At 39.1% G+C, this 26,517-nt stretch overlaps 1 protein-coding gene across 1 annotated transcript in view; it reads right to left on the bottom strand.

The window, feature by feature from the left end:
• Nucleotides 1–26,517, bottom strand: part of cacna1ab (calcium channel, voltage-dependent, P/Q type, alpha 1A subunit, b) — a 100,029-nt gene that overhangs the window by 61,004 nt on the left and 12,508 nt on the right. Inside the window, exons 3-18 of the mRNA XM_061053765.1 lie at nt 15,964–16,055; nt 15,073–15,225; nt 14,046–14,233; nt 10,965–11,068; nt 10,251–10,366; nt 10,073–10,117; nt 9,693–9,785; nt 9,152–9,349; nt 7,820–7,932; nt 6,797–6,909; nt 6,070–6,201; nt 5,905–5,977; nt 3,939–4,059; nt 3,579–3,646; nt 3,200–3,306; nt 1,358–1,511 (exon numbers count right to left, since the gene is read on the bottom strand). Coding sequence (XP_060909748.1) covers nt 1,358–1,511; nt 3,200–3,306; nt 3,579–3,646; nt 3,939–4,059; nt 5,905–5,977; nt 6,070–6,201; nt 6,797–6,909; nt 7,820–7,932; nt 9,152–9,349; nt 9,693–9,785; nt 10,073–10,117; nt 10,251–10,366; nt 10,965–11,068; nt 14,046–14,233; nt 15,073–15,225; nt 15,964–16,055 — 1,870 coding nt within the window. The remainder of the gene's footprint in view (nt 1–1,357; nt 1,512–3,199; nt 3,307–3,578; nt 3,647–3,938; nt 4,060–5,904; nt 5,978–6,069; nt 6,202–6,796; nt 6,910–7,819; nt 7,933–9,151; nt 9,350–9,692; nt 9,786–10,072; nt 10,118–10,250; nt 10,367–10,964; nt 11,069–14,045; nt 14,234–15,072; nt 15,226–15,963; nt 16,056–26,517) is intronic.

Below are 26,517 nucleotides of genomic sequence, written 5' to 3'. Positions count from 1 at the left end.
TTTTAAGAAGCACTGGTGTAGAACTGGACAATACATTGAATATGACATCATTTGTTTGGTTTTGCATATCAAACTAGTTTATACCCCTTTATTAAAGAAAATGACATTTTAAAAGCTGCAGTTTTTGCTGCAGTAGAAGTTTGCGTCAAAGTCGGCAAAAAGAACACATTATAGGCCAACTTTGACCTTCATTGAGGTAGTTTATGCCAAACTTCACCCAAAATAAACCCAGAATTTGTTATTCTTGCATAACCTCCCCAAAGAGATCCCCTCCCCTGAGCCACAGATATCACAGCTGGGCAAACATTCCATCTTTTTAACTCTGTGTGAGCAATTTTATATACAATTGCCATGACTCTATCCCCCCAAAAAGTCTCCAGCTGTGCTTTTGCAGTTTGCCAAGCCATATCCAGTCAACTCTTAATCATCTTCTTGTTTTTGAAGTGTGCTACACTTCGTCCCGCTCCAGTTTTTAGTCCACTGCTTTCTTTGGGTACACAGCTCTGAATTTCTCTGCATGCCCCACTTTAATAATGCATTGCCTCCAAGCACGCAGCTTCAAGCCGTCCCATATAGCAGTGGCTAGCGCAATAACATCACTTTTTCACTTCCTTAAAGGGACATTACACCCTGAAAACAAACCTTAGTAAAGTGCAGGATGACCCAGAATACACAGTGATAAAAAGCACATTATGCCTTTGTGTTAGTTCAGGGTTTCCTCTGTCGATCACTGCACTCTATATACATATCATTTCATTAAAAAGTTACTTTACACAACATTGAAACGCGGACTTCAACTGACCCACTAGTTTAAACTTCATTGCAGTGCTCTTACACCACTTTGAATGCACTCATGCATTACTGCAGCAATGTGAGAAGTTTTAGGTCAGGAAACCTGATTTCAAGTTTCTCTTTTAAATATGTGTGTTGAAGTGTGTGTAAACTAACCAATGGAGACAGTGTGTGAAGAAGGACTAGCGAGGTATAAATATTTTGTACAAGCAGGGATCGACATTATAACTGGCCCGGACGCACTGTTGAAAGACCTCAGCCCAGCTGAATGCAACTTCCGCTGGCCCGGCAGTGTTTTCACTGGCTCAGTGCCAGGTATAATATATCAATTTTTTTAAATACGCTGGTGGGGCCAGTGATCTTGAAAAACCATTGGCCCTGAGGGAAAAGTCAAATGTAAACATTGAAAAGATCTCAGACCAGGTTCCTCTTATTTTGTTCAAAGTGTCATGATGACCAGACTCACAATTATGAAAATCAAAATAAGTTACATTCATTATATTTATCAGGAGTAAACTGCATATATGTGTATATTAGTGACATTTTTGGGGGAAGGAATTCTCACCTCGTCTCCTTCCCCTTCGACCTTCCAGTCTTCCTGCTCCAGCTCGTTGTAGAGAGCCTCTCGGCTCGTCATCAGGTTCTGCCGCCGGATCTCACTCGTTCTCTGCTCCCACACCGACATGTTGCCCTTGATGTGGTTCTTCTGCTGCTCCTTACTGTTACAGGAGGAGTTGTAATAAGAAGGTGGAGAATGGGGGATTCATAAATACAACAAGTGGAGAAAGGAGATTGAGGAGGTTTTAAAAAGCAAAGAGAGGAAAGAAAAGGGGAAATGTAGAGGAAGGAAGAAGCTGTTAGAGATGACAGTTTTTCATAATCATTATGGCTGTTTGTCTAGGTATAGGGGGCAGGTATAGCTCCGACAGGTTACAGTAAAAAATGGCAATCAATAGCCAATGTGTCAAGTCACTGTTTACCTCGTCAGGGAAAAACTAAAGGAGAATGACAGATGACCTTATGAAATTGATACATTAATATTACAACACTTTTAAACTATAAACATACTTAATGTATGTTTAAGTTGACCAGCACTTACACTCTGATTTCCAAGTGAATGAGCCCTCTAATAAAACTGATAACGAGCAGCAACAGTCATCATCACTCTTGTCACTAGAACATCATTGTATGATTAAAAAAATAATTTTATGTTCTTATAATTAACCAGCTTACAACAGTATCTCGCTTAATACAGGCTACATATGAGGGGATCATTTCCACTGATACTGAAGTGAGACAAAGTGAACATGTTGGGCAGCAGCTGATTGAGCTTTCTGAGTCTGTGGACAGTTTAGTGCAAGTGTACACGTTAATAGAGCTATCTCAAAGTTCAGTTTTATTTAATCAAAATCTAGCCTTTTTTAACTAAAATTTCAACATTGCACTCGCAAATATTTCTAAAAATATAACCGGCAATATTACAATATAGTGGCTGCAGGAGCTGGGGATCGAGCCCCCAACCTTACAACTCTACCAACTGAGCCACAGCCCCCCCACACGGCTCGTGAGTATCACCATTTTAATCTCATTAGTACATAATACAACTGTTAAGGTATCATTTGAATAGAAGAATGTTTGCTAGAACACTTTAGTAATAAAGGATATCTTAACCACAAAAGTTGCATATCACTGTTACTGTACATGTCTGTCAAGATAATATCAAACTGTACTGTAAGTAACTAGAGTATCACAAAAGACCCACCAGTGACTTCTAATCTAGCCAAACACTTCAGCACAGTGACGGAAGAGTCCAGTGACTTCAAACAGAGAATCATTTTTGATGTGTTCTATTGTTAGAATTTCTGCTGCCAAGAGCAGATTTTACAGACTGTCCGCCTCTCGCTCTTTTTCACTTCACAAAGCCCTGAATCTGTTCCTTTCACTCTCAGAACAATCACTTAATCATGTTTAGACTATAGAGGATGAGAAGAGGGAGAGTGTGATGGTGTGTGTGTGTGTGTGTGTGTGTGTGTGTGAGTGTGAGTCACGTGTATATGAATGCCTGCCAATCAAAAGTGTTCACAGAGACAGATTAGAGAAAGAAACAGTTTATTGTCCGTGTGTGGAATTCTACCAAAGAATAAGAACAAGAGGTGTTTGTGTGTAAGATGTCATTTTGCACATCAGTGTTAACATGTTCTTATTTTTTCTAACTGTGTTCAATAACTTTATTGTTAAAGCACCTTTAAAAACAGATGTTTACAAAAAACATTAAAACATTATTTTGAGAGCATAAAAGAAACTAAGAAGACAACATTTAGATAGAGTTATGCTTGAGATGAGTGTGTTTGCATGTTTTTGTATGTTTGCCGTGTACCCTGTGTAAATTCTGATTGTGTGTACTCACGCTGCAATAGACAGGTTTGCTGCGGAGAGCGGGCTGACTTCTGCCACTTCTTTAGCCTTCTGCATAGCTGTTTTCTGATTGGCTGCTTCCTCTTGTTCTTCCTCGTCCTATTGCAGGTGCAGAAAATCATTTCATTTGGATGATTCAGTTTAAGATTTCAACACACTTAATATATTAAAAGTACATAATATTAAATGTGTTTATCAGTTTTCAAATCAAAAACTGCTACTTAAATGTTGACAAAACTGTAAGACAATCAAAGTTGACCTTTGTGGAATTTCAGTGTTTTGTGGATTATTTCAGAATCTACCATTACAGTTCTCATGTTAGTCACTTAAAAAAGCTTATTGAACGAATGTCTTCTGGTTTTATCCGGTACCTTTGTGAGCTCCTGAGCGTTTGCCAGATTGTCGACAGCGATGGCCAAGAAGACGTTCAGCAGTGTGTCTTGGTGTCAAAAGTTAAGAAGAAAAATTGATGCAAAGACAAAAAGAAAGGACGGTCTCTCAAGAGAACAGAGCGGAGAAGAAGAGAGGTGTTGAGTTTCAGGTACAGGAAAATTGAAGAAAAGAGAGACTTTAATAACTGAAAGGAAACTAGAAGGACATTATCTATATCTGACACGGTTCAACGTTAGGCCCATGCGTATAGGTATATGAGCTTGTGTTATATTTTATACTCACATGCATGTATATTGTATGTTTGTGTTGATATTTTGTAAATGTTGGGGGTAGGATACAGTTGCCAAATAGTGTGAGGACGATGAAGAAGATGGAGAAGATCATCCCTTTGTCATTGACTCCTCCCTGGGACTTGATGCCGTCATACATCACCGCGTTCCAGTCCTCTCCTGTCAGGATCTAAAGGAGGTGAAGGAGATTTTATTACACAGGTCCAGGAGGTCAAGGGTAACAGCGCACTGCTATGATGTATTTAGAACGTGTGAAGATATAAAGAATAAGACATTTATTGGTATTCATCCTGTGAAAGCTAGAACTTGTGTCTTCAGTCTGCAGTAATTTAAACTCTTAGTTTTATTCATTAATTCAGAAATGAGCATTATGTTTGCAATTTCCCTCGTTTTTTCTTTACCATCTGTGGACTGTTGGACAACACTGCTTCATTCTGCAACTTTTTTTTACTTCAAGAACTTCAAAAAATGATTCTCCAGATGTCTCTTATGTGTAAAAAACGAGGCACATTTAATTTTAAATGTCAAAGGTAAAACTACGCATGAGAATCACAAGTAACGGCAGGCCAGACACAATATATGTCAACACGAACATTCCTTTACAAAGCCGTCCCCATCCGAGGGGACAGAATACAGACACATTTAGATCTGAATAAGTGCTCTGACAGCCTGATGACATGAAAACATCTGCATCAGTTAATGTTAAAAAAAGGGCTTTATCTGTTCTGAACATGTATGACTGTGAACAAGGATACGTACAGTTTGAAAATAAGATAATTCATTTACAAAAGGTCAGATTTGACAACCCTACTGCTAAATATGTTAACTAAATATGTTTGGATTGTTTTATCTACATTCCCAATTACAATCTGGTTTAAAATGCTGATGTTTTTCAATGAATAAAGTAGAGTTTATTAACTATAATTTGTCCTGGTAGTTAATCAATTAATATACACTATTTATGTATAACCATGAATGTATTACCTTCTGTTTTTAATGAGATTTATTTGCACACACAACGCCCCAGGAACAATGTGGACATCCTCAATAGTTATTCAGAACATGTGTTTCACATTTTCACGATAACAGAATACTAAACTTAGATATGATTCTAGTTAAAATTTAACAATGTTGATACATGTTTCGATACACTGCAACTAAATATTAGATAATATCTTGTTTTTAATTAACAAAAATTGCAAGCACACTGTCTATATTGCACAAATGATTTGGCAATGTTTTGATACTGTACGTATTTATGCAATTTACAGTAGACAGGGCTCTCTGTCTCTCTTTTTGCTTTTGGTTAATAATATACTGAAAATGTTCCGTTTCTTGAAGCTTCTGTGCTTTTTAATACTTTTGATCAACAGAGATTCTATAGTTTCAAACATCAACATTTTTGACAACCTTTCATCAACACCAGTTTCGATCAACCGTATACAATCCTGCACATATCTTTGAAACTTCCACTGAAGAACATTTAAAATGCTTTTTCAAAACACAGAAGAAGAATGGCCTTTACCACAATGTAGTTCTTGAAATGTCTGCCTTTCTAGATCTGCCTGAACTGTAAGTGTCAAGTGAAGGCGCATAAGAACAAAAACAGCCTAGCCAAAAAGTTGTAGACCTTTTGACCTCACAAAGTGGGGCCAACAAGACATAACACAGATCACAGTGAACTGGGGCCTGACCTCGAACTCTCTGAACACTTTTGGGAGGATTTAGAAGGCAGATAGGGAGAGAGGCCCTCTCGTCTAACATCGACGCCTGACCTTACAAATGCCCTCTTGTCTGAAACAGCACAAATTCCCAAAGAAACTCAAAGAATCAGATCCAAGTCTTGATGCCTGATGTCAAAAATATTGCTGTGCTAGTTAGGTTTGTAAAAAGAGGTCATAGTAGATTTTAATACTATAAATGTGTGCATTTAGAAGAAGCTATAGCTATTTGTTGAAAAGGTGAAGGCTAATTACCTTTAATGTAAAAATAGTTTCATGTGTTTCTTTCTTACCTGGAACACTGTCATGATAGCTGCTGCAAAAGTGTCAAAATTAGTCGACGGTGTCCCGTCCTCAAAGTTGAATCTGAGAGGAAGAGAGAGAAGAAGTGAACAATCACATACACAACCAGAAACAACAAATAAAGAGTTAATAGAGAAAAGTGTGTTGATACTGACTGTCCTCCAAACAGCTGCATCCCCAACAAGGCAAAGACCACGATGAAGAGGAAGAGGAGGAAGAGCAAACTGACGATGGACTTCATGGAGTTCAGCAGAGAAACTACCAGGTTTCGAAGAGGAGCCCAGTATCTGAGGAGGAAGAGGGGGGTTAGATAAAGGACGCGCCAAAAGCAAGTAAAAACAAATAAAAGATGAAAGAAACACGGAGAGAAGAAACAGGCGACAAATGGAAAATAACATAGAAGAGATTTGATCTGCATATGTTCAGTAAAAGGTAAAAAATGTATAATTAAATCCCACAATTATAAATCAGTAGACGTTATTTTAATTTCACGTGTGTGGCTTAAAACAAAAAAAACTGTTACATGGAAATTGGCAATTTAACAAAAATACTTACTTTTCTGAGCAGCTCTAACTTTTTTCATAGTTAACCCCTGAGGGCTATTATCCCAGGAAAACAGGTCATGCATTTCATCAGAAGACTCCCCAGATATTTGTTCAAATAAGCAGCATTGTGACAAACATTGAAGCCAAATCCAATTAGAATTGATTTCTTAAAGGGCGCTTTAAAGAAGTGTATCTAAAAAACAAAACTGTTTAGGTGTTACAAAAGACAACTGATCAGTCTGTGGAATGTTTGTACCACAATAGAAGTTTTTTACCATGCTTCTCATTTTTCCTATTGTCTCAGTTGTGCATGAGTGAGCCGATGAGTTTGACTTACTTGGTAACTTTGAAGATGCGGAGCAGTCTCAGAGCTCGTAACACACTGATCCCAAATGATGTTCCTGGTTTGATGAGGGCCCACACCACCTCGAAGATACTGCCCACGATGACCTGCACGAGCACACAATCAAATTATCAACAAGTCCTGGTTTTAGTTCACAACAACAAACAACAAAAAAGAACACTAACAATGGACAGATTGGTTTCAATATTGTATTTAAAACAATGTGTTAATTAAGCTGTTTATGGATTTTTGACCTTGAAAGAACATTTCTGGTATATAAATTACATGATTGCTTATCATACAGAAATACATCCAGTTGAGCTTCCAGCATACCTCCCTACATATTAACATCGTGTAGGTTAGAGACAGCAGTCAAGCAGTTTATATATCTCTCAACTTATTTCCAGTGTGATTTGTTTATATGCTTGACTACCAGCAGAGGTGTTTATTAAAAGGAGCCCTACTGGCTTAAACATCAGCAAGCCTCAAGCTGACTCTTGACGAACTGCAGGTTTTTGCACTCATGCATTGGCTTCAATTTTCAACAGAGGTTACCGCTTGATTGCAACAATATGGAGGGACTGGTTAATATGACCTTGTACATTTTTGATGAATGATAATTAGTTTGAATCCATCAAACAAACAAGAAACTAGATAACGCACCTCGGCCAAAGCAGTTTAGAGTCTCAAACGCAATCTGCTTCCATTTACCTGAACACAGCATTACATGGTGTCACTTTCCCATGTTCTGTATGTCAGCATATAACACGAGAGAAACTGCCAATAACTCTCGGCCACAATGTGAGCACGGCAAATGAATGCAGTTATTGCAGACGTATTGATGAGTCTGAATCTGCCTGTTGTTCATTTGTCGCAGAGCAACATGAGAAAAGTGTATTTCTCACATCAGTTGATTAAATTGAGTGTTGTGTTTGTCATCCAAAATCAGATTCGAGATTGTGAGTGCGTGTGTGTGTGTGTGTGTGTGTGTGTGTGTGTGTGTGTGTGTGTGCTCACCACACAGTCGAAGCGGTTGAATGAAGAGTGGAAGTAGGGCTGGACGCCCAGACCATACATCTTGATCAGCATCTCAGACATGAACAAACCAAGGAAGATAAACTCTGCATAGACTGGGAGGGAGGAGAGTGAGAGAAGAAATGGAGGGACAAAGGAGGAATGAAAGAAAGAAAAGAAGGAGAAAAAAGAAAGACAGTTAAAAGAGCGAGAGGAAAAGTTGATCAAGGAGATAAAGGGGGAAACAGGAGGAGGGAAGTAGGGTGAAAGGGAAGGGGTTAGAATGAATGAGAGAAGGAAACATGGGAGGAAGTAAAGAGAAAATGAGAAGAGTGAGAAAGGACAGAGAGAGAAAGAAAGAGAGAGAAGGAAGTAATGGAGTAAGGTAGGAGGAAAAGAGAAGGAAACAAGTGGGAGTAGGAGACAGGGAAGAAAAGATGGAACCAAGTTAGCAAGGGATGGAGTGAGCAAGGAAAGAAGAAAGAAAGGGAGAGAGAGAGATGAAAAGGAGAAAGGAAAGAGAGGAGGCAGAAAGCGAGGAAGGAGTGGAGGAGATGAAGGTGAGAAGGATAAAAGAAAGGACAAGGCAGGGGTGGGTAGAGTGGGTCGTGTGTTAAAAGTGATGGTGAGTGAGGTCAGAGAGAGATAAAGAAAGAGGAAGAGAAACATGCAGTAAATACAGAGCATAAGAGAGAAACAGAGAAGGTGGGTGAAAAGAAAAAAAATGAGGGAGAACAAGTGAAGTGAAGGAATAACAAAAGAGAAGAGGAGAGAGAAGGGAGAGAGAGAGAGAGAGAGAGAGTTAGATGAGTGGAAGTCAAGTAGTGCGAGCCCAGCGGTGTATGACAGTGTGGTGATGAATGGACTCCATTGGCAGCTACATCTTCATATGCTAATGACACTGGACATAGGCCAGAATATTCTATTTGTGGTACACCAAGAGGTGATGTTTTCAATTATGCTTCTTTATCTTAATACCAAAACTAAAACATTGGTTAAAAAAACAGTTTTTTTCGCAGAGTTATAGACATTGCATGTACAGGACCTGTTGTGGTAAGGCAGGAGCTGTTCAATGGGAGCAGGGAAAAATATATACATATTCTCGATACTAGAGATAAGTGGGGACTGTAGGTGGAGTCTTATTTACTGTGATTTTTTAGGGAATAAGCTACTGACTCCATCTTTAACTACAGCATTTCAACACGTCATACAATTAAAAGGTCCTCGGTTTTCCTGGATAAGTTCCTTTAATTGGTGATATACAGTTTTTCCATATACTTCATATCATGCATACTGGTAGACTGCATGTTTCATGCTTCATGTTTTTTTACTCACAGAGGAAATCAGAGAGCAGCTCTGGCTGGTCATAGTGCACCACAGCCACACACATGGTGTTAAGGCCCACCAGGCAGAGCACCGTCCAATAGAAAGCCTGCGTCTTCACTATTTTCCGGATGAGGAATCGCATCCGCCGCTCCTTTTTACTGCAATGGGATCCGTCCTTACCACTCTTTATGCTGGAACGTGCAAAACCTGCAAGGAAAACGAAATGAAAGGAACGATTTTTGGGTTTCCTTATCTTTTTTTTTTCTTTTTTAACATTATTACCCAAACTAACCAATCAAATATGAGGCTGAACCTTAAATTAGCCAAAATAACACAAAATACATTTTAAAAAATCTCTATGGCTACCTTTCTTCTTTCTGGTAACCATGAATTAAATAAGCACCCATGGGACTTCCTGCCTTGTAGCGAGAGCCGCACATGCTTATTTCTTATTTCCACTGCCCTCTTTACAATGCCTCTGAAATGCTCAGAACCTTCCTGAAAACCAAATTACAACGTTGAAATCACAGGGATCCCTCTGTTTTCTTACCTATTGCATCCCCCATGTTGTCCTCTCCCTCCTCAGGGTTCAGCAGCTCCGTCTTGTTGTTTTTGGTTTTGAGGGTTGGCCTTCGCCTTGTACCTTAGGTGAAGAAAAAAAGGATTACACCTCTGTCTGTCTGTCTTGATAACTTTATTTTCTCTCTCTCTCTCTCACAGTTTGTCACTTGCAGGTGTATTGTGCTCAACCTCACATTCACACATAAAGCTGAGTGATGCTGTAGATACATAGATGAAACAAACTACCAAACCAGCCCATGTATTTTAGGTATCAAAAATGTGTCATGTATCATTATTTATCCCCAAAGAAATGTATTAAACATGTATACAGTTCAATAAAAAAATATATTAGAAGAGAGAAAAAGTTACCATCAAAGTTCCCTGTGGTGTCATCCTCAGCCAAAATCACTTCTTCTGTGCAAAAAAAGACACATTGTTAGCACACTGCATGAGGATTGTTTCAGTTTCCTCACTCTACATGTTTATACATGTGAACAAGCAGTGTGTGTCAGTGTTTATCTGTAATGAGAGGTCCGTGTGCGCTGACCTGCTTTGCAGATCCACTCCAGGTATCCGTTGAGCTCTCTCTCAATCTGCTGCTGTCGCCTCAGCTTGAGGAACTCACTCCTGTTCTCCACTCGCTCCCTCTCTTTGGCAAATTCACTGTGGTCACATTGGATGTGTATTTTTAAATTGTTTTTCTCATTTACCATCAAACATAATATTAATCACACAACGAATATAGAAGTATACCGTATGGCAAAGTATTGCATAACGCAAAAAGGAAAGGAGAAATATTTTATTTTTGTACGTTTCAAGGGTTAATGGAAATGTAAAACAAATAATAAAACATATTTTTTTGTTTTGTTTACATTTTACTGCATTCCTGATATTTTGACTTAATCCTCAAGATTTCTACCTGCTTCTCAAACTTGAAATTCATGATGCAAACACATAAATTGTCCTCCTTTGTTTAATTTTTCTAAAATCTGGAACTATATTAATGTTTGACTTTTTTGTGACAATTTGGCTTTTCTTTGCATTTTTTTTACTTTATTTTGGCTCTGGGTGCAACTATTGCAATATTTATTCCCAATATGCAAAAAACAAACAAAAAGAACCGTTTCTCTTTTTTATTTTCTCTAATTGGAAATGAAAACCGAAAACCTTCTACAAAACAATATTATGTATATTAAGAGAAATGGAACATTTTTACCATGAAGAAATGACTGAAAGTGTTCCCAGGCACACAGAAACTTACCCTGAGAGTACACCCAGCACCAGGTTGAGCATGAAGAAGGAGCCGATGATGATGAGGGGGATGTAGTACATCCAGTTCCAGGCGCTGCCCTCCACATCGTTGCTCTGCGAGAGACAGACACATGTGTTACAATCAAAAACTTCAAAATGTCCTGTTACTCTGATTCAGATGAATGACCTGAAAGGTAATACATGTTTCACTTGAAATGCACATTTGCTCCTCAACAATTTCATTCCAATGTTTGATCTTCAAAACTATAGTGTACATTTCTGTCTTAAATACAGCCTCGTCCAGGGTTGATTCTGAATTGTTTTACCAAGACATATTCCAACACCAAAGTCATTACTAATATTATAAAAAATATATATTTTTTTTATGATGGTGGCATGTAAAGTTTTCTTGTGCACAGTAAGGTTATGGTTACCTAGTTTTTCTGAACACTTCGAGGGTATCCTTGTGCTCTTAAAAAGGTGTTGAGTGCATTTTCTTCCTGTCAAAACATTTCCAAATACGACTCTTTGAATATTTAAAATCATACATTATTGAAATCCTTGTTTGTTTACTGGCAGTCTTCTTCTTCTACACTGTTTTTTTTGGTGTGTGTGTGTGTGTGTGTGTGTGTGCGTGTGTGTGTGTGTGTGTGTGTGTGTGTGTGCATATTACCATCACAAGGAATAGTGTGACACCATCAGCATGACATAAAATGCAATACCTATGTTCCTGTCTAAGTCTATGTGTCCTTGTGGGTGAACAACTGAAACATATCAGAGACCGACACCAAAAAACAAACACAGCTCTACAGCCCTACTAGTGGTCACACAAGTTTCCCCGGGTCGTATTTTCCGCGAAAGCTCCAGGAAGTGACATTTTATGCATGTTCTCAACGTCCTCCTCACTCTGCTGACAGAGATCAACAGTACAAACTCATCACACACTCCCGCTCTCAGTTTGTAGGATGGAGAATGAATACAGACACACAGACTCCTTCACAGACTTTCACATGTGTATGACCACTTACCTCCTCTGTAAACATTATGTCAGTAAATATCGAGTGTTTCGCGGCCGATGATGATGCTCGTTTGTGTACATACGAGCACGTACGACGAGCACGCGAGGGAGATCGAGCAACAGGTTGTGCAGTTCGCCTAACGGCCATGCGGTGTCGCTACAAACGCAGTGTTTTTGAAAGTTACATACAACCCCTTTAAGCTTTAGTGTATTTTGTGGTTCACTTTTGATTCTGTCTCAGCTCTTGCCGGGAGATCCAACTCCAATCAGAGTTTACATTTCCTGGAAACAAGTAATTTCCTTCTACAGCTTTGTCAGGTCTGTCCTGAAGAAGCTTGCATTTTTATTTATTTTTTACAAATCTGCATCGTGATGTTGTCATTTTAGTAAACCTCAGACTCGTTGATTGCAGATGTATCACGAGAATATATGTTTCTTTTTTACGGCTCATACTGCTGAAGTTGAGTGAACAGACATAACCAGAGGGGCTAATTTTTGCTTCTCTTTTTATCTGAATACATGGACGCTTCTCCAATAGCTAATTTGACAGTAAATAATGCAGAACATGCTAAAGGAAGTCTTGGATGGAAGTCATTTTTAGCTAACCACTGGACACCCCAAAATGACTGCGAAGTCGGCCATTGATGTTTGATGTCAGTTGTTAAACAATGGGTTTCGGGATAGTCTAAATAGTTACCCTGCAATGTATGCAGACTTTAATCTCTTGGATGTTAGAGTGCAGAACAAAAGTCCTTTCAAAGACTTTTTAAAGTCTTCCAGAGAACAGAAGCTGTTACTACCTGAAGACACAAAGATGGCCTGATAGAAGTTGGCACCTTTCTCCGTACTGTTCAAGGACCACGGAGACCTGAAGTATTTTATGCAGGCTCAGGAGTGTCCCATTTTCTATCTAAAAGCCTGACCTCAAAGCGGCGACATTGCATTTGCGTGCAGAGACACACGGCATGCGCTGTGAGACGTGACAACATCTTCTGCTTTCCTAAACACATCGCTGCACTCGGTGACGTCAAAAGCAAGTGACACACACTCCACAGACCCAGCTGACAATCAGAGAAATCAGGTTACTGGAAGAGATTGTGAGTCTGTGACCCTTGTAAGATCTAAATGGAACTATCAGCTGATGATTATCTGCTGCTGAAGTGCTTAGCGAGTTTGTTAAGTTTTTATACCGCATGGTAGAGTGCGAGCAACCCGTTCTCTATTAAACTTTCATTGGTTTCCTCCTGACAACCTGTGTGAGAGTGGAAGTCAGCCTCTATCCATCAGAAAAGATGTTAAATATAGAGCGAGACGGACGAGAATAGAGAGGGGGAGAGAAGGAGGCGGAGAGAGAAGGAGCGGCGAGAAAAAGACAGATGAGGAGCTAAAGAAAGTAAAACAGAGGATGATAAAAAGAGAGAAGGGGAGGATGAAGAATGGCCTTTGGATGAATGAATGGTGTTTTGAATCAACTATAAAACTATTTTATGCCTCATTTAGCTGAATGGAATTCAAGCAAATCACCATCAGCACCCACACATCCCATAGAGCTCTTCATTGTGCTATAAAAACATACTGTACAAACCTGATACACATTAGCTGAACAGAAAGAACTCTGCTGCTATCACGACTAGACAGACATACAACTGTGCGAGGTATGACAAGATTTTGAGGCTTATGATGGAAAATGTTCTCTCTATTTGATTTTAATTTATGTCCCGGCCTGACAAGGCAAATAGCCAATCAGGATTTTGGGGTGGAACCTCGGGTCTTGGGTCAAGGTCTACGCCTGCATGCATGTTTTTCATTGGTTACTGTGATGCACTGATCCCTTATAAAACAATTGTAGTCCCTGTAAATATGAGATGAATCTTGAAAATCCCTTCGTGTCAATGTGTGATTAATCTTTTTAACAGAAGCAGATTTGGAAACCAGGCCACAAAAGGGCTGTTTTATCAAGTCTTCGTTTAAAAATCATTCACCTTTTCAATGGTGGTAATAGTTGAAAGAAAACAATTGTCACTGGAAACTATTCAATATTACAAACAGAGTTAAAGGGACAGAATAACATACATGGTAGAGCATATCTGTCCATCCCTCCATGGTGATGCACTGGAAGACGGTGAGCACGGCGAACAGGATGTTGTCGAACTGGGTGATGCCGTTGTTTGGCCCAAGCCAGCCGCCCCTACACACCGTGCCGTTCGGACACAACCGAGAAGGTTCTGCTATTCCACACGGTATCTCGTCCACAATGTCATCTGTTCAGAGAGAGAGAGAGAGAGAGAGAGAGAGGAGAGAGTACATTGAAGTTATATCACCCGAGTTAACCTAGGATCAAAAAGAAAACAATACGGTTTTTCTTATGCAAAACATTTATAGTGTAAGAAACAGCAAGTATTTTGACTTGTTTAACAACACGTGCAGATATACGTTTGGCATACAGTAGGAGTCAATCAATCAATCAATTTTTATTTGTATAGCGTCAACTCATAACAAGTGTTATCTCGAGACACTTTACAAAAAGTAAACCTTACTCTTTGTCTGTTAACATTACAAAAGAGCAGGTAAAAAGACCTTACTCATTGTTATGTTACAAAAAGCAGGTAAAAGACCTTACTTATTGCTATGTTACAAAGATCCGGCCTATCCATCATGAGCACTTTAGCAAAGCAGCAAAAGTTACAGTGGTAAGAAAAAACTGTCTTATTAAAAGGCAGAAATCTTCGGCCGGATCCCCGGCTCATGATGAAACAGGCCTAGACTGCGCCGGGCTTGGAAAGGGATAGGGGGAGAGATGGGATAAGATGCAGGAAGAGGGATAGAGAGCAAGGGGGTGGGGGGAGGCAAACCGTCCATCAACAATCCGGTGGGGAGGGGGTGTGGGCACCTGCACACCTGTCCAACAGGTGTGGCTCAATGGTTAATTTTAAACCTAAATAGGATGAAGCTACCAACAATGTTGAAAACCAAACCTGTGTTCCTCTCGTGGAAAGATTGACTTTTGGACACTGGCATCAAGTAATAGAATACTGGTATATGATTTAGTACATGGATAAATGGTTCATGTCAATAGTAAATTCTGTCATTGTTTCCTCACGTGTGAATTCATCGTAGCAAGTTGTGTGGAACTCTCCCATGTAGAACTCAAGGCCGATGATGGCAAACATGAGGATGGCCACAAACAACAGTAGGCCAATCTGCAGCAGAGGGATCATAGCCTTCATGATGGACTTGAGCACCACCTGCAGGCCTGGAGGACAAAGAAAGACAATCAGAGAAGGAACATTTAATAAAAAAGGATCAATATTGCATCTGAATGTTAGATTTTGTCTGCATTAACAAAGAACACTCTCATTTTGGTAACACTTTATATTACCATCATCAATAAACCATAATCTGAGTTAAGAGCTGTTTTACTGTATACAAACAATAAAGGCAAAATTTAAAATGTTGACTTATAAGTCATGTTGTTGTTTTTTGTTTGTGTCATAGAAAATGATTAGTGTATAAATGATGTAATGCATTATAGCTGCTACCTTCTTACTTTTGTCAGCTATTTATTGACAGGTTATTGTTTCACACATTATAACAACTTTAAATAGTATTAAATATGTATTAATGATTACCAAATGATGTAAAGGTTAAACACATTGTTAAACATCTATAAAGCATCTATAATTATTTAAATAGATAACTAAAACTTCTCTTTGGTCACCAAATGGTCTGAAAACATCTATAACGTTGCAACTGAGGTTTAAAATCTTTTAAAAATGGTTAATAAGTGTCGTGGCCGACAAAGGCAACAAATTCATTGACGGAAATGTGCTGCAAATGAAAAATAAGTGCTGCAAAAAGGCAGAGAAAGTGTACCTTCCTTCTTTGACTTCAATAAAGAGAAGAGGACAAAGAGGGACTGCACTGAGAGACTGCACTTATTGGTAAACAGAGTACTGTGCACACATGAAGAAACACACAGCCCAGCACTTACTGGGAATCCCAGACACCAGTTTCAGTGGTCGCAGCACTCTGACAGCTCGTAGTGTCTTCAGGTCAAACTGAGACCCAAGTGACGACAGGATACTGAAGGGAGAAAAAAAAAAGAGATGAATTTATTGAGCTGTGTCTTTCAAATCATCATGTATCTGTAGAAGCAGAGTAGAGATGTCTGGCATAACTTCACCAATTACCAAGGTACATGGAGAATGAAGGGCTGGAAGAGGTCAAAAAGCTCCAGCAACACTTAGTAGTGGAATAAATAACAACTTTATTAATGTTATTAGACTGACACGTTTCGGCTAGTGGCCTCGCAAAAATAATTTACCTTTGTAAATGATGTGTTTCTTGATGATGATCTTCATACTACAAGTGTTCCTGGTTGTCTTTGACCAGATCATAATATATCGAAAACATTCTGACTGGTCAATTTATGGCTGCAACATTACGGTGTTACACACTACAGCAGCACTAAAAACCTCAAAAAAATCATACACTTTTACTGACATTTGTAAATATATTTGAATTCAAATCTAAAATATTTTGCAGAAAGAAAGTGGTTCACAAGATTTACAGATGAGAAAATACAACCCCCTAAAGGGTTCAAATGGACATTTTTAAATGCTAAAAAAGCAGTGTATAGCCTTTAACTGTTGTTAAATGGACAATTTCAAGAGGAAGAACTGAATCGTGTCCTTGATTCTCTTATAGAGTGTGTGAAGCCCTGGTGTAAAGCCAGCCACAGACAGGCTGGAAAATTCCATGCTCTGTTTTGTACGGGGGCGGAAGACAGGCCTGTCCAACAGGAGGGTGTGGGGAGAGTGTGGGGGCGTAAAGAGAGGGGATGCTCTGAGGAGGAGGAGAGAGAGAAAGAGAGAGAGGGGAGGAACTGACCTCAACTCAGACACCATTAAAGATTAAACAGCCTTTGATGATAAAAATAAAATGTATATTTTCTGCAGGCTTTATTATTTCTACTCTTTTAAAGCTGCCCTTGGTTTGCCAGAAGTTTTTTTTTCTTTACTTTAGTTGCAGCCAAATGTTCTCAGTTAGAATCAGTAAACTGAAGAAAATGATTTGTCTCTACTACTCAGACTTCAACGTGATGTTTGTCTTGAAAGTGAGAAGGAGAATCTTATAGTCAATGCGAGATTGACTGGGAGCCAGTGGAGTTGTTGAAGGACAGGATTGATGGGTTCTAGTGATCATTTGGGCAGCTGAGTTCTGGACCAGTTGGAGTTTATGGAGAAGCTTGAGAGGTAGACCAGAGAGAGGACAGAGTTGTGATAAGGGAGGTCACCAGGGCATTGACAAGGATGGCGGTGCTGTTAGGTGTGAGAGACGGGTGGAGACGGTTGATGTTGCGCAGGTGGAAATATGCTGACCGAGTGATATTATTGATGTGAGCTTCAAAGAATAGAGTGCTGTTGAGGATGACACCAAAGCTCTTTACTTGGGGGCGGGGGGGAGGGACTGTGGAGTTGTTGATTGTTATTGAAAAAAATGTCAGAACGGATTTGGAGCCAACAAGGAGAACTTCAGTTTTGTTGCTGTTGAGTTTGAGAAAGTTATGAGAGATTGTGGTTCCAGAACTGAACCGTAACAAAGTTCTGCAGCCGTGACGCCCTTGTACTCAAACATTGCAACAGTGATGCCGTATTATTGGCGTCCCAGTGTGTGAATTCACATTGCATTTAGGCACTGTTGAAGCGCAAGAGGCACAGCGTGTGAGCACTAGACACACATATTGCATTTCTGCCTCACCAGCTCTAACGGTACACTTGGCCACAGTCCCCCCCTATCTATCTCTGAGGGGCTGATCAGGGGCGTATACACTTCCCCCCCACCATTCCTCTAAAAAATAAACAAAAATAAATACTGCTCCTTAAATCGAGTACGCCTGATGTGACAGTATAGTTCCTGATATCGATTAATTCTGCAAAAACTGAGAAAATCAACAATAGACAGAGATCCATAAGACTTGGAAAAATTGCAAGTGGGGAAACAGAAAAGTGAGTGAGGCTAAACTGAACCTAAACTTTCTCTCTTTTCTATAATCCCTCGTTTTCACCCTTCCGCCTCGACCCTCTCCAAGTTGGTTGCTAATTCCAGTAAGAGGTCATTTATTAGCAGACACTATACAGGCAGCCAAGCTCCTCATTACCTCAATGGCTTTTTAACTGCCCCGGCTTAAGACCATGATGCAGCGCTACAAAACACTGGACCTCAGCAGAACGGGTCTCAATCTGCCTCAGGTCCAGCAGAGATCTGACAAGGTCTCTGTGTGAATAATGGCAAATATCATAATCTGTATGTGACTTTTGATTTTATTTTCTGAAGTCCCTTGGTATGTCACAATAACAGATATGCCCACATTGATGTTTACATACATATTTACTGCATTTCCCCTTCAATTTAAGCCAACGTCACATGAAATCTTTTTTAATTTTTATAAATGTTCTGATCATATTATTCAGCCGAAAGATTGACTATCCCTAAGCATCAGAAACATGTAAACTGTCAAAGAGTTAGGCATATGCACACATGAATTGATGGACAATGCAAAAAAAGCTGAAGTGTCACTTTTTCTGTCTTTCTGTAATTCATACGCTCTCTTTTTTCCCTCTAGATGTATTTCTTTCAGATTGTACTGCTCCTTTTTTCAGGGTGAATGCAGAGCTTCAGTATTCAACCATGCGAGACAGAAACCAGCAGTTTCTGCCAGACAACCCAAACCTCCAGGATGCAGTCACCCCTGGCAACGGCTGAACCTGAACCACAGTACACAGAGGCGGCCAGTAGAGGGAGCAGTATAAATGGAGGGATAGAATGGAGAAGGAGGGGCATGGAAGGCTGTTCGGATTAAGGAAACAACGAGAGTGTAAAAGGAGGAATAGTTAAGAGTTTAATTGAAAGAGAGGGACATTGAACTGAGTAATCACGAAAAGGAATTAGTGTCAGAAGAGAGATTAAAAGAGGAAATGAAATGGCACTAGTATTCAGACTATTATCATTCAATTTTATAAATCTGATTCAATTCAATCACAACTTGTTCATATATCTAAAAAGAGTATTTGGATACCAACCAGTTTTCAATTAATGACAAAATTAAAGTGTTAATCAAAGCTTATGCTTTTACAAACAAATTGTTTGAAAGGTACAGTTACAGTTAAACTGTGTGTTGTAAAAATCATCAGGTTTAAAAAATGGTTTTAGGTGTAAAAAGTGACAAAATGTGTATTAATCCACTTCTATAGCAAACCTAGAAATGCTGTCTCTTAAAGGTAATGATGCCACTTCAATATAAAGAAAAACTTTATGGCAGACATGTTAATGTTCGAAAAAAAAATGATGATATAATTAAAAAACTAGAATACTGGGGATTTCTTAACAACTTATTAAGCTTTGTTGATGTTAGCATTCCTCTTATATGATTGTTTCCTTCAATAGAAGTTAGAGATTTATTTAATTTGCTTAAGTTAACATATATGGTTATTTGCTCAAAAAGTCCAATGAATAAAACCTACCCACTTAGTTTGGTGCCCAAACTCGGGTTGATAGATATTCTGTGCTATGCACTGGTACTCTCCAACATCAATATCTGTCAAGTTGGGAGTCATTTTAAAGGTCACATATTATACTCCTTTTCAAAAAGTTTAAATACTTCCCAGAGGTGCTCAAAACATGTCTTTGAAGTTTCTTGCCAAAAATCCACTCTGATCCTGTATTTGATCATACTTATAAACGCCTTTGTTTCACACTTGCTCAGAACAGGCTGTTTTTGTGGGCTTTGGCTCTTGATGCAAATGAGCTGCGTCTGACCACGCCCCTCTGGAAGGGCTTGGCTGGCTTGAGCTTTCGAGCAACATGCTGGATTGTTTACAGTGAGAGAGGGCTCAACAAACACCTATGGGTGTGTCACCCACCTGGGAGAGGGACTATTACCCTTTGTGATGTCACAAAGGGAAAATCTCCAAACAGCCTGTTTGAGCACACATTTTCTGAAAAGTGCAGCAGATAGTATATGGAGAGGATGGACTTTTCTCATAATTGGCAGGTTTGTGGACAGGCTAGGGACACATACTAGTGTTAGAAAAAGATAGTAAAGTGTATGTTGCATAATATGTGACCCTAATGTAGTAAGAGAATGTTAAACTAGTCCAGGTGTGTAAAGTCCTGTGTACTTATCTCAGAGTTTTTCCCTTATATTTGAAGATTAGATACTAATCCTTCTCTTAAATCGCTTCCAATGATTTTCCTTCTTTCTTTTCTTTGTCATTAACGATGGCTCAAGTCAGACTGTATGAGAAAAACATACAAAACTATTTCTTTAAATGACTGAAATTTTACAAACACATAAGGGAGGTTTCTGCTTATTACACTATCAGTCTAGATTTCCCTTAAGACATACAAACTGGGAGAAGACGGAAAATCCCTCAAGTGACAGAGAGCGAGCAGATTGAAAGAGAGTGATAGTCCTGTGTGTCAAAAGTGTTAGATTCAACTGCGAGAGAGAGAGCAACAGAGAGAGAGGGGGGAGCGAGGGAGAGAGAGAGGGGGGGAGAGAGAGAGAGAGAGAGAGAGGGCAGACTGACAGAGAGCCTCTAGGGAGAAAGAGAGAGAAAGAGAGATAGCTTTATCAGCTGAGGGAGGAGGTGTTTAGATAGTGATGACAGAGGCTTGCACTATAGGGAAACACCTAACAATCAAACCTGCAGAGTGCATATGAACAGAGAGACACACACAGTTACATTATCCAAACAGGGTATTCACTTTTCCTTAGTCACATTACAGCTCTAGCACTATGTTGTGCATTTTCCTGATAAAATAATAACTAAGAATTAAAGGTAAAGCACAACAAGGTTTCTTAATACACTAAATGAATAGACAAGACACTTAAGTACCCTTATCTAGCGCTTATACCATGTGTAACTTAACACTGTGGTAATAATTATATGAAAAGGGATATGAATAGAACATTGATTTGTGAACTGAAAGAAAAACACTTCACATTTTGTCAAGTGATATTTATCAACACTCCATTCTCAGACTATTATATGAAGTCTTAATAATTTGGCATCTCACAAACTAAAAAGATGGCAATGATAATAATTTATTCATAGCATTGGATTTGAATGAAAACTTGACTGAACAAAACAAAAAAGACTACTTAAAGAGATAAGGCACGACCTTGTGAAGTTTGAATAGGTACTATTTAAGACATTATGAAAAATGTAGGTATTGTAATGATGTTGTGATTCATTAGTTCGCGGCTTACTTTAATATTTTTTCCAATATCACAGCTGTGGGCTTTAGAACTCTTCTGGGCCCGGTTGTTGGAATGGTTTTAAAAGGGACAAAACCTTTTCTTTTTTTTCCCCACAACCCTAATGTTAGACGTGTCTTTGTCCCTCCAGATATGTAGCTGTTAGCATGGAAAATATATTAAATTGTTTTGTTTGACTCATTTAAAAGTTATATAAAATGTTGTTCTTCTAATGAAGCCCTCTGCTGGGAGCACGACAATCACAAGTTTTAAACAACACAAAGTAAACTGGAGACTTTATCCAGACTTTAAACCACGATTGGATCACCTGATTGGATCTAGTTACTTTTCATGATTGGTCCAATTCATCTAGCTTGAATGAGATATGATTATATTTAAACAATTTGGCCTAGTAAGACTTTGTGTTTTAAATATAGACTCAAATGTTTATAAAAAGAGCCCCCAGTATTCTCATTAAATCTCCAAATCACTCAAAATGTAAAGGTAATATATGAAACTAAACTGTAAATCTTAAAATATTAATAGAGACAAATTTTAAAACCTGAAACTAAGAAATTGAAAAAGTATGATGTCGATGAAGACTGCGGTTTATGTTGTTCTGTCATCTCTGTCTCTTCATAAGGAAACCTACACATGATGATAATAACGATGACAATGAAGTTGATGATTGATTGCCCTGCTCATGAAAACCAAGCGGGCCACTCCGCACCTTCCCTTGGCCCAGTCTCTCCCCAGTCCATGCAGTCGCCATGACAACCGGCATTTCCTCTCTTCGCCGAGTCTCCACGGTTACCGACCCGCTCTCATTCATAAGCAAGCGTTACCAAGGCAACACAGCCCTCACTCATTGATGGAATCTTAGCACTGCTGCAGCAGTAGGGAAGTAAAGGGAAGTGTGTCTCCTAACGATTGATTTTTAACCCCCGCAAACCCCCCCGCCCCCCACAACCAACTAAGCCCTTCCCCCACACATACACATTATCCTCACCTACCCCCTCAAACCCTCCTCTTACACCAGCTCCTGTCCATGGTGCAGACATACAGTACACACACACAAAAATGCACACATGCACACACGCACACACAATTAAAATGAGACATCATTTTACTGCATACAAACATGAATACACTCACATCAAAAAATATTGTGCACATACACAACAAACAAATGAAAGTGCAGTATTTTACCGTAAACAAGCATGAATAAACTTGCACCAAAAATAGTGCACACACACTCACAGACAAATCAAATAGATTTGCATTATTTAGCGAACACAAATAGGGATACATATGCATCATTAATTGTTGTGTTTTACAACATGTTCAAAGACACTTCACCTCACACAGACACACGGAGATCAGATACATTAGTTAGTATTTGTGCATTCTATTAAGAATGATCTATTCTGGTTACTTGTGTGTTTTGATGATTTCAAGGTTTGCTCATCCCCTGAAGGGCCATCAGTATTTCTGCATTTCTGAATTGTTTTTACAGAGGTTCAGATTGAAGACTAAAATAAGTTTACTTTATTCATCAGGCCTCAGAGGATTTGGAACAATCTGCCTGATGGGCAAAACTACAAAAATAAGACTCAGGTTGTATAAAATGGAGTGCAGTGCTATATGATGCCAGCTCAGGACAACTGTTGCCAAAAAGCAACAGTAGCTGGGTAACAATAAGGATTATATACCCCATTGTATAATGAAAATGTAATATATGTAGTTGCAAAATAGGGGCTGTTTATTGGCAGTAATGTAGCAAGATGATATGAACCACAATACAACAGTTACAAATGAAGGTATTTAGATGCTGTAAACAAGAAAATATTTTGTGGGGGGTTTTAAAGTCAGATTTAAGGGAAATTTGTTGGGGCAACATCTTATATTTTCAATGCTACCAGTGTAGTTAAGAAGATATGCTGAGAAATCTTGTTTTAATCTCATGATCTCGTTTACAGTTAAACTAGCAATGAAGAGATGCAATACGTCCCTTTTATGATTGGCTCGTTGTATTCCCATATATGCAGATAGTTGTTCATAGATGTAAATAACAAAGTATTAGTGCTGTCGGACAATAGTCAGTGGGTTCAGGGATTATATTCCAGCCAATGTGTTCCACCTCTCTTGCTGCAAAATGGAAACTCTTTTCTGATTAGAACAGAATCCTTCTCAAGCGTGATTGGTAAATAGTCAGACTACAAAAACAAAATACTTTTGACACTACCATCACTGTTACATCAAACATCCAAACACTATTTCATTGACAGTCTTAGGTTGATGATAAAAAATTGCCCATATCAATACAATTTTAAATCTTATGGAGGCTGAGAAATCACTTTTTCAACCTGTCTGATCACTGGTGTAGTTGCTCTTATAAAGAAATGTTGAAGTCCTTATACCAACGATAATACACTTTCGCAAGTACAGACATGAAAACTAATGGAAAGTATCTGTTATTCAATGTGACACCATTAACGTTTGAGTTTAATTAGGTTTAGGGACAAAACAGTCTTTTTTCTGATAGGCTGCTAATTCAAGTGTGTTTCTTACCCATACCAGAACTTTCCTTAACTAAACTAAATCTTTGCATATTTTTATAAATAAGGTATTGATAGAGTTAAATCAAAATATGTTACCCATATTTATGAGTGTGTTTATATGTAATACATGCCATCACAGTGTGGCTTCTTTCTCTAAAATAGTAACAGACTCACATCATGCAAAGACTGGGATGAGTTCCAGACACTGACATGAGCTGTTCATGTGTGTGTGTGTGTGTGTGTGTGTGTGTGTGTGTGTGTGTGCGTATATGCGCATGGATTAGGAGTGTTTTGTGTGGAAATAGAGTGGGAGTGCCATGTGTCATCACAGTGTGTGCTCCTGTCCCCTCAGCGGCTCCCACTGAGCCCTCATCCTCCTTGCACATGTACACACACACACACACACACACACACACACACACACACACGCACACACACACACACACACACACACACACACACACACACACACACACACACACACACACACACACACACACACACACACACACACACACACACACACACACACACACACACGCAATCACAGACGTGACTGACAGTGTTCCTGCGTGACACGCTGGTGCACAGTAAAGGAATTTGTACAATAATCGAACATAGGGAAAGGAATAATCAAATGGTATCATGCATGTTGATAACTTAAGGAAATTGGACTCACTAATATTAACTGGTTTTGAAGGGGTTTCTGCCAGTAAAGGGTTTGGGAAATAAATAAATGTATATCACAAGTTCTCTTTTGCCAGCCTTGAATCAAATTATTTTTAAATAAATGTCAACATCTAAAAACAATTCAGTGACAGTTTAAAGCCTGTTTAGTTTTGAGTTTTCCAAGTCATCATGGCCTCTTATGAACTCAAATCTATTAGCAGTGAAAAAAGCTGATGTTTTTGTTGTTTTTTGATAATAGCAATAAGTTAACATTAACGTCAACTTCAGTTAATTATCAACAGAATTAACTGATAACTGCTATTCAAGTTAATGTCTTTATGACCTGATTAATGCTTAAAGATGTAACATTTATTTAGTGTTGCATCCTGATAAGTGTTCCACCAGCAATCAATTGGTGATCTTTCAACAATTGTAAACAGGAGGCAGCAAAAGGGTTCATAGTACACATTTAGACACTTGCGTGAAGGACAGTGTTAAGACAGCAGCTTCTAGCTCTGGTACATAAAGTGCCCTGCTGTGGTGAGGTCATAATTCTAGCCTAGCTTATGTTGACAGGAGGTCTAACCAATGCAAACACAAGAGAAAGTTATTCTTTTTTTGGGGTTTATTTTTACTGCAGGAGCTTGATGGAGATAACCTCGACCGGCATAAAGTTACAAAAGATGACCCTGCAAGACTTCTTTTAATATTTCAGGGTCATCTTGTCAGGATTTACTTCAGGCATTGGCTGTCTGTCATTGACAGGTAACTATGCTCAGGCAGTTCCTTAAGATTTGTTTTCTTTAATAGCCAAATGGTATGTCAGGGTCATGAATTACTTCCCCTCATTTCCATTCAGCACTTTTCAGGGAAAAAGCCAAAAACTGTTAATTTGGTGGGCTCTCTTGCCTTTCTGGATATATTACAGCATTGTACTGTACTGTACGTCTACATGTTTGTCTGTTATGTACAAATGTGTGCAGAGCAGCATGGACATAGTAAGGGTAGTAAACCTTTCTATGGTAGAATCATGGTAAGACTTAAATAATCATTCTGCTCTCCAAACCTCTCACATCAGCCATGCTCTTTTCTCTACACGGGGCATTAAGCAGCATTTTACGACTGTTATGTCACTACTCGCCCCGACCCCTGCTACCAAGCTGGTACAACACTTTTGCTTATTGGGAGAGTCCATTTTCTTGGTAAAGAGGGATTGTCAGGAAAGGAAATCTGTGCTATGTTTTTTTTACTCCATCAACCTAGGCTTCAGGAATCCTTAAACAAGCTTATATCATCAAAGACACCGTTTTCTTTCCATCCAAACATCTCCTTTTGTCTCTCCTTTCATTCCTCTGTTTTTAGTTCCCTTTCCGTCTCCCGATTGCTGAAGCTTTCATTGGCAGAAGCACTCTCATTCTGACCACATTCTCAATCCTCATCCCCCCCCCCCCTTCATTTTCTCGCGAACACATAATTGCTGATCTCAGCAGAGTGCTAACACTCAGCTGATGGACTATCTCTCTCTATACCTCCACCCCAAACCAGACTACCTTATTTCTCCTTCATGCCTTTCTCTCTCCCCTCTTATCTTTGTCCTCCTTATTATAATTGAGCTTCATGTATGATCAGGTGGAGGGAGTGCCGAGGTGGCAGATCAGGACGCTTAGTCTCAGCATATGGTGGCTGCCCCTGCTTCCTATGCCTTTTCATCATGTTACATTGCGTATGACTCAGTATAATGGTGTCATCTCCACGTGTACAATTTGATGATACAAAAGAGCGAATGCTTAGCTTTCTGTTTCAAAAAGAACAAAGGCTCTATTAATTGTACATTTTGTATTTCCAATCACTTTAAAATGTTCTCCTCCTCCCTCTGTATTTTGCAACAGCCCTTGTGTCGTTAAATCACCTTTAGGAAAAGTAAGGGCATTATCGAACCACACCTCTGCTTTCACAGGGTTATTCAGATAAAACATTATTGAGGATGTTTACTCCTTTAAATGTTTTCCCCCAAACTGTTCCAACTCCATCAACAGCTGCGTTGCTCAGTAGC

This window comes from Labrus mixtus, chromosome 2, assembly GCF_963584025.1.
Source record: "Labrus mixtus chromosome 2, fLabMix1.1, whole genome shotgun sequence".
Lineage (NCBI taxonomy): Eukaryota > Metazoa > Chordata > Actinopteri > Labriformes > Labridae > Labrus > Labrus mixtus.
Note: the sequence above shows the minus strand (reverse complement) of the source record. Positions and strands in the feature narration are given on the sequence as shown.